The sequence below is a fragment of the Lithobates pipiens genome, unplaced genomic scaffold (assembly GCF_037356315.1).
Source record: "Lithobates pipiens isolate NorthernLeopardFrog02 unplaced genomic scaffold, aLitPip1_a1.2 Scaffold_23, whole genome shotgun sequence".
Classification (NCBI taxonomy): Eukaryota; Metazoa; Chordata; class Amphibia; order Anura; family Ranidae; genus Lithobates; species Lithobates pipiens.
Window position 1 is genome coordinate 139,043,685 of NW_027507785.1, and position 18,256 is coordinate 139,061,940.

The 18,256-nt window shown below is 45.7% G+C and overlaps 1 protein-coding gene across 3 annotated transcripts in view; it reads right to left on the reverse strand.

Annotated features, from left to right (window-relative positions):
- Window positions 1-14,275, reverse strand: part of ADSL (adenylosuccinate lyase) — a 688,779-nt gene extending 674,504 nt beyond the window's left edge. The window contains exon 1 of one of the 3 annotated variants that reach the window (XM_077452428.1): window positions 14,231-14,275. In XM_077452428.1, the coding sequence (XP_077308554.1) occupies window positions 14,231-14,236 (6 nt within the window). In that variant the 5' untranslated portion in view covers window positions 14,237-14,275. Of the gene's footprint in view, window positions 1-14,026 lie in introns of all 3 variants that reach the window. The other 2 variants (XM_077452427.1, XM_077452426.1) reach the window with 2 other exon arrangements.
- Between the last annotated feature and the right edge of the window lie 3,981 nt (window positions 14,276-18,256).

Here is an 18,256-nt window from a genome sequence, read left to right on the forward strand (position 1 = left end):
CCACTCCCCCTCCACAAAATTCATGCCAGATCCTTATCCGAGCACCAAGCCCAAGAAAGGGGGTGGGGACGGGCGTCCCCTCCTAGACCATACCAGGCCACATGCCCTCAGCATATTAGGGCGGTGATGTCACAAGGGGGCAGGGCCTCTGGATGACACCACTCGGACCAGTTAAGACAGCTCTCATAGGGAGCCTTTCGCTTATACAAGTCATGCGACATGTGCTCCCAATGTCTGAGTATTTGTCTTACCAGTGTGAACCCAGCCTAAGGAGAACTTGTCATGGCCCATGCTATTACAAGAGATGTTGTTCATCCCTTTGATAGCAATAAAAAAATTATTTATATATATATATATATATATATATATATATATATATATATATATATATATATATATATATATATATATATATATATATATATATATATATATATATATATATATATATATATATATATATATATATATATATATATAATGCCATCACACACCACACGTGAGGTATTGCCACAAATATCAGGGTGAAAGCATTAATTCTAGTGCTAGACTAAACTGGGAACCTTATGCCGCGTACACACAAGCGGACTGTATGGCGTACTTAGTCCGTCGAAACACATTTCAGCGGACAATCCGCTCGTGTGTGGGCTTCAGCTGACTTTTTCAGCGTGCAGTCCGGCGTACTAAGAATTTCGGATTTTTCGAAATTCTGTCCGTCGTACTTTGGTTTCAGCGGACAATCCACTCGTCAGTATGCTAGTTCGACGGACTAAGAATGGTGCATGCCCAGAAAGGATTTACACAGCGGAAGGGTTCTTTGCTGTGTCTTGGACTTCCCATTTCTAGTCCCGTCGTACGTGCTGTACACGTCATCGCGCAAGCTTTCGACGGACTGTTTGTGCATCCGTGTGTGGTCAAGTCCGTTCAGTCGAAAGTACGACGGACTGTCCGTCGGATTGTATGACAAACTAAGTACGCCATACAGTCCGCTCGTGTGTACGCGGCATTATAGAGCGTTTGCGTGCTTGACTTTTAAAGGGGTTGTAGAGTCTCAAGGTTTTTCACCTTAATGCATCAAGGTGAAAAACCTTCTGTGCTGCAGCTGCCCCCACACCCTTTTTATTACCTGAACCTGATCGCTCCAGCCGCTGTCTCAGGTCCTCATTGGATAAACTGATGGCAGTGGGAGCCAATGGCTGTCAATTAAATCCAGTGACACAGGAGCCAGGGGCAGGGCCAAGTCTTGCTATCTGTGTCAATAAACGCAGCCTTGGGACTCGTGAGCATGCCTGCATGAGTGCCCCCATGGAAAGACGCTCTCCATGGGAGCACCAGATGAAGGGGAGTCAGAAGTGCTGCCAGGGCACTTCAGAAAAGGAGGATCCAAAACCCTTGCACAGAGCAGGAAAGCATTTTTTTTTTTTTTTTTTTTTTAAATATCGAAAAGGAAGAACCTTTACAATCACTTTAAGGAAAGACATGTTGGGTATCTATTTAATTGCTGTAACATTTTGTATTTTGCAGTGTTTAAAAGAGAAAGTAAACCCCAATGGGTTTACTTCCTTGATTTCCCTGCAAAGGGAAAGCATAATGGGCTATTATGCATCGCATAGTAGCACATTATGTGTCACTTACCTGACACAGGAGCCAGCGATGTCGCTGCTGTCCACTCTTCCACAGAGCGTCCATCTTCTTTCTGGGTATTGTGACTCCGGCGCTGTGATTGGTCGGAACCGCAATGACGTCACTCCAGCACATGGGAGCAGCCACTAACGGCATATCACCGTTAGCAGCAGCATGCTCAGTGCGCCTGCGCACCGCTGTCTACGGCGCATGAGTCGTGGACAGCGGTGCCTGTCTTTTTGCAAATATCTCCTAAACCATGTAGGTTTAGGAGATATTTCTTGGACCTACAGGTAAGCCTTAATCTAGGCTTACCTGTAGGTCAAAGTGATCTGTAAGGGTTTACAACCACTTTAAGAGAAAAAAATAAAATGTAAAAACTTAACCCCCCTTGCCCTTTATACACCACAAATGACAACCTCGCACACAGGGTGCGAACATGCATGGAAACTGTGACTGCACACGTGAGGCATCGCCACCAATGTCAAACAGCAATAAATCAAGTGCTATAGCTTCCAGTTAAGTCTAAAACTGATGAGTAGTACAGGCTTTTAAAGGGCAGCCTATAGTTATTTTTGGATACCATCGTTTTTCACAATATCACAGGTGGCATGCTTGGTATCCATTTATTCAACGCAACCCTATCTTTTATATTTGAGCTAAAAAAATTATATTATATTATATTATATTGTTTTTGTGTACAAAAAAAAAAAAAAAAAGTTTTTTCTATTTTATCAAGGAAATGAGCAGAAGATCAAACAGTTGCACAAATATCAAACACCAAAACTGCAACTACTGCATTTTAATTCTTCAGGGCTCCGCTTTCAGAAAACATAATAATTTTATGATGAAAAAAAAAAAAAAAAAAAAAAGAAGATTTTTACATGTGTAATTGTGCGAGTTCAGCTGGGTTTCTGCACAGCTGTCAATGGAAATTGCATCCAAAAAAAGTCAAAAGTATGTAGCGCTGCCTAGAGGTCGACCGATATATCGGCCGATATTTGCCGTTTTTTATATAATCGGCATCGGCCGATTGTGCTGCTAAAAAGCCGATTCTACAGCGGGACTTTGAAATGACTTCTGTAAGAAGTCAGTGTAAGTTGCCTGAGTCCTCATAGCAACACTTTCCTCCTCTCTGGGCAGACTGCCAAGAAAAGAACTAAATGATACAATGTTTACACTTGAATGAATGAAGTCATCTCTGTGTGTAGAAGTTCTCAGTTTAACCATTTAAAGACTAAGGCCTCATGCACACGAGACGCAGATGAAACCTCTGTTAAAAAAAAGCTGAAACGCGTGTTTAGAAACGCGCGTTTTGCCGCGTTTGCATGCCGCGTTTAGACGCGTTTGCGTTTAAACGCGTTTATAAAGATAACATGTAGACCCTCCCCAAGCTCTCAAAGCATTTTTTTTAACTATTTCTGCTATTTTGATCAGAGTGAGCAGCAGCAGCATAGAGAGCAGTTGTACACTTGCATTTGCCGTGTCACTTGCCACGGCACCTGCCACAAGTTGTGGATTGTCCACTTGCCACAAGTTGGGGATTGTCCACTTGCCACATCACCTGCCACAAATTGTGGATTGTCCACTTGCCACGTCACTTGCCACATCACCTGCCACGTCACTTGCCACATCACCTGCCACGTCACTTGCCACGAGATGTGGATTGTCCACTTTCCACGTCATCTGCCATGCCACCTGCCACAAGCTGTGGATTGTCCACTTGCCACGTGACTTGCCACATCACCTGCCACGTCACTTGCCACATCACCTGCCACAAGTTGTGGATTGTCCACTTGCCACAAGCTGTGGATTGTCCACTTGCCACATCACTTGCCACGTCACCTGCCACGTCACTTGCCACAAGTTTTGGATTGTCCACTTGCCACGTCACTTGCCACGTCAGCTGCCACATCACCTGCCACGTCACCTGCCACAAGTTGTGGATTGTCCACTTGCCACGTCACTTGCCACATCACCTGCCACGAGATGTGGATTGTCCACTTGCCATGTCACTTGCCACGTCACCTGCCACGTCACTTGCCACGTCAGCTGCCACGTCAGCTGCCACAAGATGTGGATTGTCCACTTGTCACATCACCTGCCACATCACTTGCCACATCACCTGCCACGTCACCTGCCACAAGTTGTGGATTGTCCACTTGCCACATCACCTGCCACGTCACTTGCCACAAGATGTGGATTGTCCACTTTCCACGTCACCTGCCATGCCATCTGCCACAAGTTGTGGATTGTCCACTTACCACGTCACCAGCCACAAGTTGTGGATTGTCCACTTTCCACGTCACTTGCCACTTGACCTGCCACGTCACTTGCCACAAGTTGTGGATTGTCCACTTGCCACATCACTTGCCACCTGCCATGTCACTTGCCACAAGTTGTGGATTGTCCACTTGCCACATCACCTGCCACGTCACTTGCCACATCACCTGCCACAAGTTGTGGATTGTCTACTTGCCGCGTCACTTGCCACATCACCTGCCACAAGTTGTGGATTGTTCACTTGCCACGTCACCTGCCACGTCACCTGCCACAAGTTGTGGATTGTCCACTTGCCACGTCACTTGCCACAAGCTGTGGATTGTCCACTTGCCACGTCACTTGCCACGTCACCTGCCACAAGTTTTGGATTGTCCACTTGCCACGTCACTTGCCACGTCACCTGCCACGTCACCTGCCACAAGTTGTGGATTGTCCACTTGCCGCGTCACTTGCCACATCACCTGCCACAAGATGTGGATTGTCCACTTTCCACGTCACCTGCCATGCCATCTGCCACAAGTTGTGGATTGTCCACTTACCACGTCACCAGCCACATCACCTGCCACAAGTTGTGGATTGTCCACTTTCCACGTCACTTGCCACTTCACCTGCCACGTCACTTGCCACAAGTTGTAGATTGTCCACTTGCCACATCACTTGCCACCTGCCATGTCACTTGCCACAAGTTGTGGATTGTCCACTCGCCACAAGTTGTGGATTGTCCACTTGCAATTGCAATTGTTTTAAATATTTTTCTAATGGTTTTTCATCATTTGCAATCATTTTTGAGATTTTTAATGTAAAAAAAAAAAAGGTCACCTTTAAAAACGCATATAAACGCAAACGCGGCTAAACGCGGGTGCCGCGTTTAGCCGCGTTTTGCGTCTGAAACGCAGAAATTTTTGTTTCTGAACGCATTTTTTTGCTTCTGGAAAAACGAGATTAAACGCAACTGCATATAAACGGAAAAAAACGAGACTGTGTGCATGGACACATAGGATAACATTGAATGAGTTCAGGTGCAGTTGAAAAAACTGTCCAACTGCATCTGAACGCGCGTTTAACTGCGTCTCGTGTGCATGAGGCTTAAATCTTTTCTGACACTTGTTGCTTACAAGTAAAAATCCTGTATTTTCTGCCAGAAAATCACTTAGACCCCCCAAAAATTATATATATTTTTTTAGCAGAGATCCTAGGGAATAAAATAGCGGTTGTTGCAATATTTTATGTCATACAGCATTTGCACAGAGGTCTTTCAAATGCATTTTTTTGGGAAAAAAATACACCATTTAAAAAATAAAAATAAAATACAGTAAAGTTAGCCCATTTTTTTTTTTTTTGTCCAAAAGTTTTGACTACCCGTTTTTATTTAATATATATAGGTTTTTTTTTTTTTTTTATCTAGATCATACATACAAGTAAACTGATTGGAGGTTTGTTTTGTTTAATAAATGTTTAAGTGTAAGAAATTTTCTGTATCACTTATGAAAACTGCTTTCACACTGGAGCGGGCAGGCGTTGATGGTAAAACGCAAGTTTTAGCTGCTCTTTACCATCATTTTAGCGGTGCTATTTGGCTGCTAGTGGGGCACATATAACCCAGCTAGCGGCCAAGGAAGAGGTTAAATGCGCCCATGAAGCACCGCTGCCAAATCGCATTGCATGCGCTTTCGGCAGTGGTGCCCATTCATATCAATGGGCAGGAGTGGTGGAGGAGCGGTATACACCACTCCAAACGTGCTGCTTGCAGGACTTTTTTTTTTAAGATCCTGCCAGCGCATCGCCTCAGTGTGAAAGCACTCTGTCTTTCACACAGACTGCAGGGGAGCCATTTTGCAGGCACTTTACAGGCGCTATTTTTAGCCCAAAAGCGCCTTAAAAAACGCCCCAGTGGGAAAGGCGTGTTAGATCAAGGGGGATTAAAAATAAATAAAATAAAAAAATCGGCCTATCATATCGGCCCAAAAAAAAAAATCGGCATCATATATCGGCTATCGGCCGCCATGATTTCTAAATATCGGCATTGGCATCGGCCAGAGAAAAACCCATATCGGTCGACCTCTAGCGCTGCCATCTTTGCCCATTAACGGGGTTATGTATACTTTAATGTAAGTTGATGGACATTACTGTTGTTTCGTACCAGAGCCATCTAGTGATCAAATAGGGGTAAAGCACCTGTTTATTATTACCCCAGAACAACCTTGTACAGGAAGTGACTGTTTGGAATCTGAAGGTTGACCTCGTTACCCAGGAGTCCGTGTGACCTACCCATGAACACTCTTACGCAGTGCATGCTGGGTAGGGGATAAAAAGGGACCGTGGCGGCCATTTTAGGGCCCTTTGGGGCCACGCTGCCTGCCTGTGCGGATCTATGGGGAGGCTTCACAGAGACAGTCGCCAACAGCCATCGCAGAGCGCCAGCCTGTTTGTGAGGTGACCGGACAGAGCAGTGGTCGGATTGAGAAGGTCCTGAGACACTCAGCGGAGAATCGAATTGATTCAGCAAAGCGATACAGAGCGTTTGGGCCCTGCTGACGGAGAGGAAAACTACAGTCAGTCACCGGACCAAAGTGATCACGCGGAACTCTGATCCAGTTGGCAAGTGGGTTACGGCCCATCGTTTGTTAACCTTTGCACGCAGTTAGACTCACATACAGGCCTCACTGGAACCTGTAGTTCCACGGAGGCATAGCAGAGCAACTGACACTGAGCAGGCTTGAGGCCTCTCTACCTTGGCACCTAAAGCGTTGTAAATAAGTTACTGGAGTTGCACCAGGAGCATTTCAGCTTAATCCTCCATGAACTTTGGATTACAAATACAAAAGGAGTGACTTTAGCTAGTGAAGAAAAGAAGACCCCGGATAAAGTACTTTAAGTGAGGCCTCACATAACTTTTAAGCAGGGGGAGCTCCCAGGTCTATATATGTATACATAAGTAAACAAACAATTTATATTGGAACATATCGTACTGTCGTCCTATGTTGTGATGACAACACAATTTCTGTAACCACCTGTTTAAATATTTTGCAGTAAACAATATTTCTGCTTAAGTATCCAGTTGTGTCTCGTACTGTTTTTCTCCCACCAGGTGGAGCCAGTGGATCCTGGAGGTTATAATACAGGTACTTTGCATTGTTTTATATTGTACTGAATTACATCGCAGTACAGCTGTGCCAAGGGGATTGAGTCAAGTTAGTGGGGTTTCTCGGTAGAGAGCAAGCCCAATTCAAACCAGCAGCTCCTTCGGGGGGTTAGTGCTACAAGTGGGGGCTCGTCCGGGATCCAGTCACTCTACTAGCAAGCCTGCCCCATGGTACTACCATGGATCCCATCAAAGCGGTCCAATGGTGTGAAGCAGAAGGGACACGCTCAGAAGCGAGCATGGCCATCAAACTTCCAGGAAGCGACTGGGGAGAGAAACAGGTCAAAGAAGTGGTACAAGCATTGTCCCCAAACAAAAAGGCTTATGTGGTCGCAGTGAAAACCGACCAGGGCACCGGCTGCACCTATGCACTGATAGAGTGGGGACAGGACATCCCTGAAAGCTTCCATGGTGCCAGTATAAAGTTGTCTGAAAGAACAAAACTCCAACTGACACACCCAAACAAACAAAAGGGGGACTCTCCCAGCCAGAAGCAGTTGGAACCCTTAGATAGGAAAGTCGGGGCTTCTGGTAAATCACAGATGGAGCAACAGCTGGCCGATCTAAAGAGACAGTATCATGATATACAAGAAGTTTCAGGAGACCTCCAGGTTGATGGCCGAACAAATCAGTTGGATACGTGCCTCTCTGGAGGACCTGACAGATTATCAAGTGACACACAACCCTGTGAAGGCACAGAAAAGATGCACTTCGGGTCGCTTGCAGGAAGTAACTATTGGTAAAGATTTCTGCATTGACAGCCAGATGAGAGAAAAGGGACAGGAGGACAAACTGTCTTACACCAGTCTCCTACACCAAGTAGAGTTGGGGTTACAGAAAGGTTATCTGGAATCCGAAATTAGAGAGGCTGTAATCCATGCCATCAGCCCAGGTTCAAGTGTGAGAGACATGTTGGAGAGAAAGACTGGAATGGCCTTGAACCAGTTAATGAGGATACTGAAAAGTTACTATGAGGAGGAAGACACTGCTGAACTGTATCATAGACTGATGAATATGACTCAGGATAGTAAAGAGACCCCTCAAAACTTCCTATTCTGGGCTATTGAGCTCAAGGACTGCCTGCAAGTCAGGAAGAAGGAATTGGAGAACACTTTGGACCAGAGTTAATTCAGAGGAAATTCCGGAGATCTGTGACTACGGTATTGAGGAGTGATATCAAGATGTCTCTGAAGCAGTATTTGGAAGCTACCTCCATTCCAGAAGAGGTACTCATCGAGAAGGTGAATGAAGCAGATAACAGGGTGATGGAAAGGGACTAAAAACAGAGGAAGCTTCAATCCCCTAACACCTCAAGTGCTAAAGTGCAGCAGGTAGAGGTCACCTCAGACGTCTGGGAACTCAGTGTACTGACAGCAGGCACTGAACAAGGATCATGGCTGTCACCTACTCACCATCTTTCCGCAAGTCAGACTGGGCTGGAAAAGTTACTCCAGACCCAGAAAAAAATACTAGAGATGAACCCCAGACAGAAGTCTTTTCACAAAAGGCTCTGGAGATCTCTAACCGTCAAAGGAAACCAGTGCAGAGAATCCATTTCAAATGTGGAGGAGTAGGACATCTCAGGCGAGTGTGCCCAAGTCCAGTAGCCAAGGCAAAGTTCAAGCAGCCAGCGGAAAACTTCAAAGGGCCCTAGTGAAGGTACGACATTCAGTGGGATAGCGCCCCCCCCCCCCAAGCTGGTGGGACCCTCCCCGATTGTCCCCATTCAAGTTGAGGGGGATCTATACAAAGGCACTGCTGGATACTGGAGCCCAAGTGACTTTATTGTACAGGGACTTCTACGACCAACATCTCAAGCACCTGCCGCTACAGAAACTGGAGGAACTGGGAATATGGGGGTTAGGCACTGAGAACTTTCCATATGATGGCTCCCTGTCAGTCAGACTCACGTTCGACCCAAGTACAGCAGGAGAGGCTGAGACGTTTGACACCTTGGTCGTAATGTGCCCTCGTCCACCAGGGGGCCAACAAAAGTTCCCTTATTATTGGAACAAATAACGACTTGGTAAGAAGGCTTCTTACACCGCTAGTACTCCAGAAGGGGGACCCCCCCCCCCCCCAAGATGCATCCGATGTTGGTGCAGACATACCGTCATCTAACAATATGGTAACCGGGGTAATTGGCGCTACCTACAAATAAAACTCATTATATGTATGTATATCAATATATGATCCCGAATATATCATGCATTCATCTTAAAGAATATATATAATAAAAGGAGGTATAACCCCAACCGTCATCTAAAGCAGGAAGAGGAGGCTCCTGAAGAGAGAGTGGGGAAAATCTGGCTCTTGGATAGGGGAAAGAAATGGATCCAGCCCGGTGAAGTAGCCTGCCTGAGAGCCCTTGTCAAGTTGAGTTTGAAGAAGCCAGGTCTCTTCGTTGTCCTTGAGGATACAAGTCAGGAAGACAAGAAGGGGTTAGAACTTATCCCAGAAGTGTTGCCCACCAGGACATTAAAGAAGACTCATGGCAGGATTTCAGTCACTGTCCGCAACGTAGAAGCTGCGCCACCCAGATTACTGTTGGGGCAGGTTAGAGCAGCAACCCCAGTCTCGGCATGTAGCCTGAAGGAAGGATTAGCAGCAGAGATCCCTCAAGAAGAGTTCTGTCTGACTAACACACCACTTACCCCTGCCTAGAAGGAAAGAGCTAAGGCTCAAATTTTAAAATGGAGGCGCTTTCTTAAAAAGAGAGTTCAATGTGGGATTAGGCAAGAGTGTCACCCATTGGATTCAACTAGGAGAGGACAAGCCTTTCAGAGAAAGGGTCAGGCGAATCCTATTGGGAGATCTGGAAGATCTGAGAGAGCAATTGGCTGAACTCAAGAGAACGGGCATTATCAGAGTCCAGGAGTCCTTATGCCTCCCCAATAGTAGCGGTGAGAAAGAAGAACGGGTCTCTACGCCCATGCATTGATTATAGGACCCTGAACCGGGAGGACCATTCCTGACAAGTACACCACTCCTCGGATGGAGGACGCTCTACAGAGCCTATCGGGAGCAAAGTGGTTCAGTGTGCTGGATTTGAAGAGTGGATATTATCAGATTCCCATGTGCCCTGAAGATCGAGAGAAGACTGCCTTCATCACCCCAGTGGGGTTTTTTTTTTTTTTTTTTTTTTTTTTTTTTAAGTTCAACCAGATGCCACAAGGATTGTCTGGGACCCCAGCAACTTTCCAGAGATTGATGGAAAAAACAGTGGGTGACATGAACCTAATAGAAGTACTGGTCTACCTGGATGACATAATAGTGTTTGGAAGAATGTTGGAACAACATGAAGAAGGCCTGGAAAAGGTTCTGAAGAGACTTCATGAGGAAGGCCTGAAGCCCTCTGTGGAGAAATGCCAGTTCTACCAGCCCTCAGTGAATTACATGGGGCACATTGTGTCTGAAGAGGGAGTAGCAGCTGATCCCAAGAAGTTAGCAGTGGTCACTTCTTGGCCCAGGCCTACCAACGTAACTGAACTCAGGTAATATTTGGGGCTTGTTCATACTATAGAAAGTTTGTGGAAGGATTTGCAAAAATAGCCCACCCACTCACTGAGCTTCTAAAGAATCAAGAAGTTAGTGAAAAACAAAAGAAGGGCCCAGAAGGAAAAAAAAAAAAAAAAAAAAAAAAAAAAAAAAAAGAACAAATCCATCCAGGATCAGTGGACTCCAGAATGTGAGGAAGCCTTCAGACAGCTAAAAATGGAGCCTTACCACTGCTCCGGTCTTGGCCTATACCGACCCTACCAAGCCTTACGAGCTGCACGTGGATGCCAGTTGAGACGGGCTGGGAGGAGTGCTCTAACAAGAGCATGAAGGGCACCTGCAACCCATTGCCTATGTGAGCAGAAGTTTGATCCCTGCTGGGAAAAAAAAAAAAAAAAAAAAAAAAACACTATCTGACTCACAAGCTTTAATTTCTGGCTCTGAAGTGGGCATTGGTAGACAAGCTGAAGGACTACCTGTACAGGGCTGAATTCATAGTGAAGACGGACAACAATCCCCTTATTTACTTGCTCACCACTGCGAAGCTGGATGCCACTGGTCACAGGTGGCTAGCCGCTCTTTCGGCATTTACCTTCAGCCTGAAGTATAGGCCAGAAGTTGGTAACCGAGATACGGATGCTCTGTCCAGAAGGCCCCACGACCCTCGGGATCCCTCAGAAGACTGGACTCGGCTTACCCCAGAAGGGGTAAGAGCCCTGTGTGAAGGGACAAGTCAATATGGATAAGGTGGGGCCAGAGCCGAAGAAATAGGAGTGTCCTCAGTGGGAGTCCCCAGGTGCTATTGCAACATCTCTCAGGTTGTGCAAAAGGTCTTCCCAAGTTTTCTAGGAAGGATCTCAGGAGAGATCAAGCGGAAGACCCATTGTGCGGAATGGTGCTGAAGGCATTGGAACACCAACAGTCTGAGGTACTGCAGAAGAGCCCCAGTAAAGGAGCCCGGCTGTTGAAGGAATGGGATTGGTTGCAATTGTGACAGGGGGTGGTGGTCTACCGAAGGGGCCCCTCCGATGATCCAGAAGAGAAGTGGCAGCTGTTCTTGCCGGAAAAGCACAGAGAGAGGGTACTGATTGCCCTACACGACCACCATGGCCATTTGGGAGCCGAAAGGACCCTTCAATTAGTGAAGGACAGATTCTACTGGCCCTACATGAGGAAAGCAGTGGAGAATTACTGTCATTCCTGCCTCAGGTACATACAGCCGAAGACATTGCCTCAGAGGGCTGCCCCAATGGGCCATCTGGAGAGCCAGAGCCCAATGGACCTGGTATGCACAGACTTTCTCTGCTTAGAATCCGACCTAAGTGGGCAAGGGGACATCTTAGTGGTAACAGATCACTTCATCCGTTATGCCCAGGCATTTCCCACTAGAGACCAGAAAGCAACTACAGTGGCAAAGACTCTCATTGAAAAGTTCTTCATCCATTATGGCTTAGCTCAAAGGATACATTCGGAGCAAGGGAGAGACTTCGAGAGCAGATTGATTAAAAGACTGCTGGATTTACTAGGCATACAGAAGTCCAGGATGACTCCTCATCATCCACAAGGGGACCCTCAGCCTGAAAGGTTCAACAGGACCCTCCTGAATATGTTGGGGACATTGACTGTGGAGCAGAAACCCCACTGGAGTAGACACTTCACGGCACTGGTCCATGCCTATAATAGCACCAAGAGTGATGCCACTGGGTATTCACCCTACCGACTAATGTTTGGCCGTGAAGCCTGATTACCAGTGGATCTGGCTTTTGTAATCTCCTTGGATCACACATCAGAGACCTCCCATAGAGGATATGTGGATAGGCTGAGGAGGAACTGGAAAAAAAATTTAAGAGCAGGCCCAAGCCACATTGAGCTCCAGGGGAGACAGGAACAAGAGGAACTTTGACCTGAAAGTGATGGTCCAAGATCTTCAGCCAGGTGACCGGGTTTTGCTAAGGAATCTAGGCATCCCAGGCAAGCATAAGCTGGCTGATGGCTGGAGATCGCAGCTTTATGTTGCGTGTAGGAAACTTCCAGGGCTCCCAGTACACGAAATTAAGCCAGAAGGTAACACTGGATCAGTGTAGGCTTGACACAGGAATCACCTCTTGCCTCTCACTGAGGCAGTTAGGATAAGTACTCTCATCTTCATCTTCCGACGTGAGTAGGCCAACAACCAGATCTCAGCTTGCGCCTATTACAGAGGAAGGGAAGGAAGTAGAGAGGAGTTGGCTGTGGCCTACAGAAACTTCAGAAGCAGATGTTGGTGACTTTTCAGAAGTGGAAGAAGATAATGATGGGACTCTCAGAGCAGAGGCCCCGGAATTTATAACAGCAACTTATCCTACAAAAGAACCCAGTACTCTTAATTACTCTGCACCTGCAGACAGAGAGGGGTTGAAGATACTTGCCAGAAAGAAATAGCTACCCCCCGAAAGTGCAAAGAGAGACATTCGCCGCAGACTGACCTATGATACATCGGGTCGAATGCTCTGAAGCCTCACAGTTTGTCAGCAAAAAAAAAAAAAAACCCTGAACTGTCTGGTCCCTCTACTACTGATTCAGTAGGGGACATCCCCACCTCACCCCTTGGCACATCTGTACCAGATATGGTAGTATCAGCTGTGAGTGCACAGGATAGCTCCCCATCATATGATAACTGGTGGGAAGCTCCTCTGTCCATATTATATGATCGTATAGATGCCAAGATACAGGATAGAGCCAGAAATTTGAGCCTCTTTGGGGACTTAAGAGTTAAAGCAGGGGGAGTGTGTAGCGCTGCCATCTTTGCCTATTCACGTGGTTATGTATACTTTAATGCAAGTTAATGGACATTACTCTGGTTTCGTACCAGAGCCATCTAGTGATCAAATAGGGGTAAAGCACCTGTTTATTATTACCTCAGAACAACCTAAAGACTTGTACAGGAAAGGACTGGATTCTGAAGGTTGACCTTGTTACCCAGGAGTCCGTGTGATGTAGCCCTGAACACTCTCTTACACAGTACACGCTGGGTAGGGGAATCGGTGCAGCATCACAAATCCAGGGTCGCACAGATTCAGACGCTGCCATTGCTGCCGATTTGGCATGCAATGAAATGTCAAATCGCATCAATGTTTACCAGGGTTAAAAATACTCAAAGCAGTTAAACACCTGTTACATCTACACTTGAACAGGACCGTCTCCTTACAGTTCTAATTCTACAAAATGTATTTGTACTATGAAATGCCAGAACTATGACACAGCTGAGCAGTCATTACCAATATACAAGTATCTATCTCTCAGCATGCATGGTTATTATAAAGACAATTTTCTTGTTCCTGTCAGCAGAGCAGCTCTCTATCGCTGTAGTGTGTAGTCTGTCACGTGTTACAGAGACTGTGTGGCTCTAAGTGCAGGACATGTGATAATACATGGGGGTGCGGTAGTTGCGAAGCTCTTGGCAGCGTCTTAGAAGGCATGCCAGTTGCCCATATACATTACCCGTTGGGCCTGTGCGAGGAATAACCACAGCTGTCTCCAAGTATGAAATTTCTTGCTGTCGCTGAAATTGAAGGCCATTTCTCGGCTGGCATAGCGGGACACCAGCGGTGATCGGTAGCGCTGCATTTCCTCCGGTCCTTGGGCGAGTGGCGAGGCACTGCAAGTTACCCTGACACCCAAATGTCCGCTCAGACCGCTACTTACGTCCATCCTTCTTGCTCAAGACTAGTGGAGAGTGACAGCTTGCCACTTTCAATATGGCTTCCCGCATGTCACGTGTGGCTGCAAGGAGCTGCCATCTTTAATGTGGCACACGGAGTAATTCAACCCTCTCTTCCTTACACACATATATTCACATATCTGAAACAATCCTTCTCATTATCAAATGACTGAATGATTTTTGCTGGTGGTTACATATGCTGATGTAGCTGTTTGTTTGAATTGAATTACAAAACTTTAAAACGGACCATCACTTCTTCCTTTAACAACTTCCATACCAGACCCCCTTCCTGCCCAGGACAATTTTTAGCTTTCAGCGCTGTCCTACTTTGAATGACAATTGCATGGTCATGCAACACTGTACCTTAACTAAATTTTTATAATTTTATTCCCACAAATAGAGCTTTCTTTTTTGGTGATATTTGATCACATCTGCGGGTTTTAATTTTTGCACTATAAACAAAAAAGGACCGCCAAAAAACTGATGGGTACTGATAGGTGGCACTGGATAGACAGCACTGATGAGCTATTGACAGGCATTTCTGATTGGCACTTCAATGGGGCACTGACAGGCAGTACTGATGGGGCACTGGCACTTTTTTGGGCACTGATTGGCACTGTTGTAGGCACTGATTGGCACTGACAAACGTTTATTATGGGTACAGGCTGGCAGGTGTTGGGCACTGATTGGCAGCTGATGGGCACCTTTTGATGGGGTCTGTGCTGATAATCAATGTACTGATTATCAGCACAGGCCCCCCCTCCCCCCTCTGACAAGGAGAGCCGCGGATTGGAAACCCTGATGGGTTTTACTTCCTCTTTTATTTCCTGCAAACCCTGCAAAGTAAAAGCATAATGGGCTAGTGTGCATCGAATACTAGCCCATTACATGCACTTACCTGCAAACGAAGCCCGCGCTGTGCCTGCTGCAGGAAGCATCCATCTTGGCCACTCTTCTTTCCTGGGCTGCGAACTACGGCTGTGTGATGTCACTCCAGCGCATGTGTGCCGGAGCCGCCAGCCATGGCACATGCCAGGTAAGAAATCGCACAAAAGTCAGTTTCTTCACAGCACATGCACCAATGACATCATTGGTGCACTACAAGGCTAAATATCTCCTAAACAGCGCGCGTTTATGAGATATTTCCACTACCTATAGGTAAGCCTTATTCTAGGCTTACCTATAGGTAAAAGTGACAATTGGGTGTATACAACCACTTGCCTATTGGGCACTTAACACCCCCCCCCCCCCCCCCCTCCTGACCAGACCAATCTTTTCAGCTTTCAGTGCTCTCACACTTTGAATGACAATTATTCAGTCATGTAATACTGTACCCAAATGAATTTTTTGTCCCTTTTTTCATACAAATAGAGCGTTCTTTTGGTGGTATTTGATCACCTCTGGGTTTTTTTATTTTTTGACCTATAAATGAAAAAAGACCAAAAATTTTGAAAAAAAAAAAGCATTTTTCTTAGTTTCTGTGATAAAATGTATATTATTAAATTATGAATTAATTATTAAATTATTAATTTTTCTTCATACATTTTGGCCACAATTTATACTGCTACATATCTTTGGTAAAAGTAACTAAAATTAATGGATATTATTTGGTCTGTGTGAAAGTTAGAGAGTCTACAAGCCGTGGTGCAAATCATAAAAAACTGATCACACCTGATTGTGACCCAAACAAGCCAGGAAAGTACAAATACCCCCCCCCCCCCCCAAATTACCCCTTTTTTAAAGTATACATTTTAAGGTTTCTTTTTTTTTTTTTTTTTTTTGCCACATCAGTTCCTTTCCGCCAGAGACTAAAATCAGCTTACCGCTCATTAATGTCTCGTTCACAGTTCCACATCATCGTGGCTTATTTAATTGCATGAATTTTTGCAAAGAGATTTTTTATAATCGCATAAAAAATTCCATATTATTTAATAAATTACAAACAAATCGCGTAAGTGAACTTGAGTGACCTTGCGCATAATGTATACCGTGGCTATACCTATTCCCCTAGCACCTCCTAAGTAAAATTTAAGTTTTTCTCCCCCCCCCCCCCCCCACCATCCCTGTAAGCTCCCCACACACTCATAATTCCAGATAATTACAATAAGGACTCCTCACTCCTCTCTCCAGTTCTATGCCAGTAACGTTCGCAAGTTAGCTAAAAGGTTCCTAAAGGGAGAAGAAAACGAAAGTAAAGAGAAAAGAGAAGGAAAAAAAAAAAAAAAAAAGATGGAAAAGGGAACACCAAATATTCGTAGGGAACGTCAGTTTTACATGAAAAATCAACAGCCCTTCTACCTAAAGTAGAATACCTAACTTCCCCAGACTAGGCCCCCATAAACTCTTGAACTTCTTATTGTTACCTTGTCTAGTAAAAAAGACCCTCTCATTGACGATTGTCTTTTTTATATTTACCGTCCAGGTTTCAACTGATGGACCTAAATGTGAATGCCATTGTTGAGCAATTAATTTCCTTGCTTGGAAGAGACATCTAATCACTGGTGATTTAATGGCGTTAGGAATTGTATAATCCTCAGGGATAGTCAGAAGACAGGTCCTAACTGTTGCTTTCAGAGTTAAGTTAAAAACTCTGTTAATCTGATCTATGACCTGCGTCCAGTACCTAAATAACTTCGGGCACCTCCAGAACATATGAATAAAATCACCAGTCATGCCACATCTAGGGCAATGGTCGTTGTTTCTCCATCCAAGTTTGAACATTTTCTTGGGAGTATGATACACCCGATAGAAGAAAAAAAGGTGGGAAACTTTCTGGGAAGGGGAGATCGAAACTCTAGTGCCGTAGTCAATTATCCGATCCCAATCGGAATTAGACAGAGGGCCTACATCTTCCTCCCATTTTTTCCTACTTTTAAGCAGGGAGTCATGATCAAACATTTTATCCCCTAGTCTAGCATACATATACGAAATCAGTCCCTTGAGCGTATCCTGGGTCGTGATCTGCGACAACACAGGCATCTGGATCCATTGAACCTTTTGAGGTCCAAATTGCGACTGGACTGCATGCCTAACCTGGAGATATTTATAAAAGGCACGGTTCGACAATGAGAACTCAGATTTTAAGCTATTAAATGATTTAATTTCTGAGCCCTGGAATATTTGAATTAGATAGTTTATACCTTGGTTCACCCATTCCCTGGATCTTTCCACTTTAGCTATTTCGGCCAGATTTCTATTGTTCCATAAAGGGGCCAATACGGATACCCCCTGGTATCCTAGTATAGCCTTAACTGTTTTCCAGAGTTTAACCACTTGCCGACCGCCGCACGACGATGTACGTCGACAGAATGGCACGGGCAGGCATAAGGGCTTACATGTACGTCCTTGCCTGCCCGCGGGTCGGGGGCCCGATCGGGCCCCCGCCCGGTGCCTGCGGTGGTCGGTATTCGTTCGGGAGCGATCCCGGACGAGGGGACGGCCATTCATTCATGGCCACCCCCTCGCGATCGCTCCCGACGAATGAAAATGTCCCGTGACATCACTTCCTCTCCTGTAATGTAAACACAGGAGAGGAAGTGATGTATTCTCTCCTCCGTGTCGGTATTTTTCGTTCCGGCACCGAGGAGAGAGCATCGGTGAGTTGCACAAGCACTACACTACACAGTAGAACATGCCAGGCACACTCACACCCCCCCTTTACCCCCCGATCACCCCCCAATTACCCCTGCCCCCCCAGTCACAGTGACACCAATTGCTTTTTTTTTTTTTTTTTTTTGCATTGGTGTCATTTGTGACTGTAATAACTGTTAGGGCAGTTAGGGTTAGCCCCCTTTAGTTCTAATGTGCCCCCCTAACCCCCCCAATAAAGGTTTAACCCCGTGATCACCCCCCCTCGCCAGTGTCACTAAGGCTGGGTTCACATTGCAGCGGTTTATGAGAACGAATGTGATTTGCACCGCACTGCAGTGCAAATCACATCCGATCTCTGTGCGATTCGAGTTCAGCCATACAGATAGTATGGCTGAATTCGTGTCGCACCCGCCGCAAAT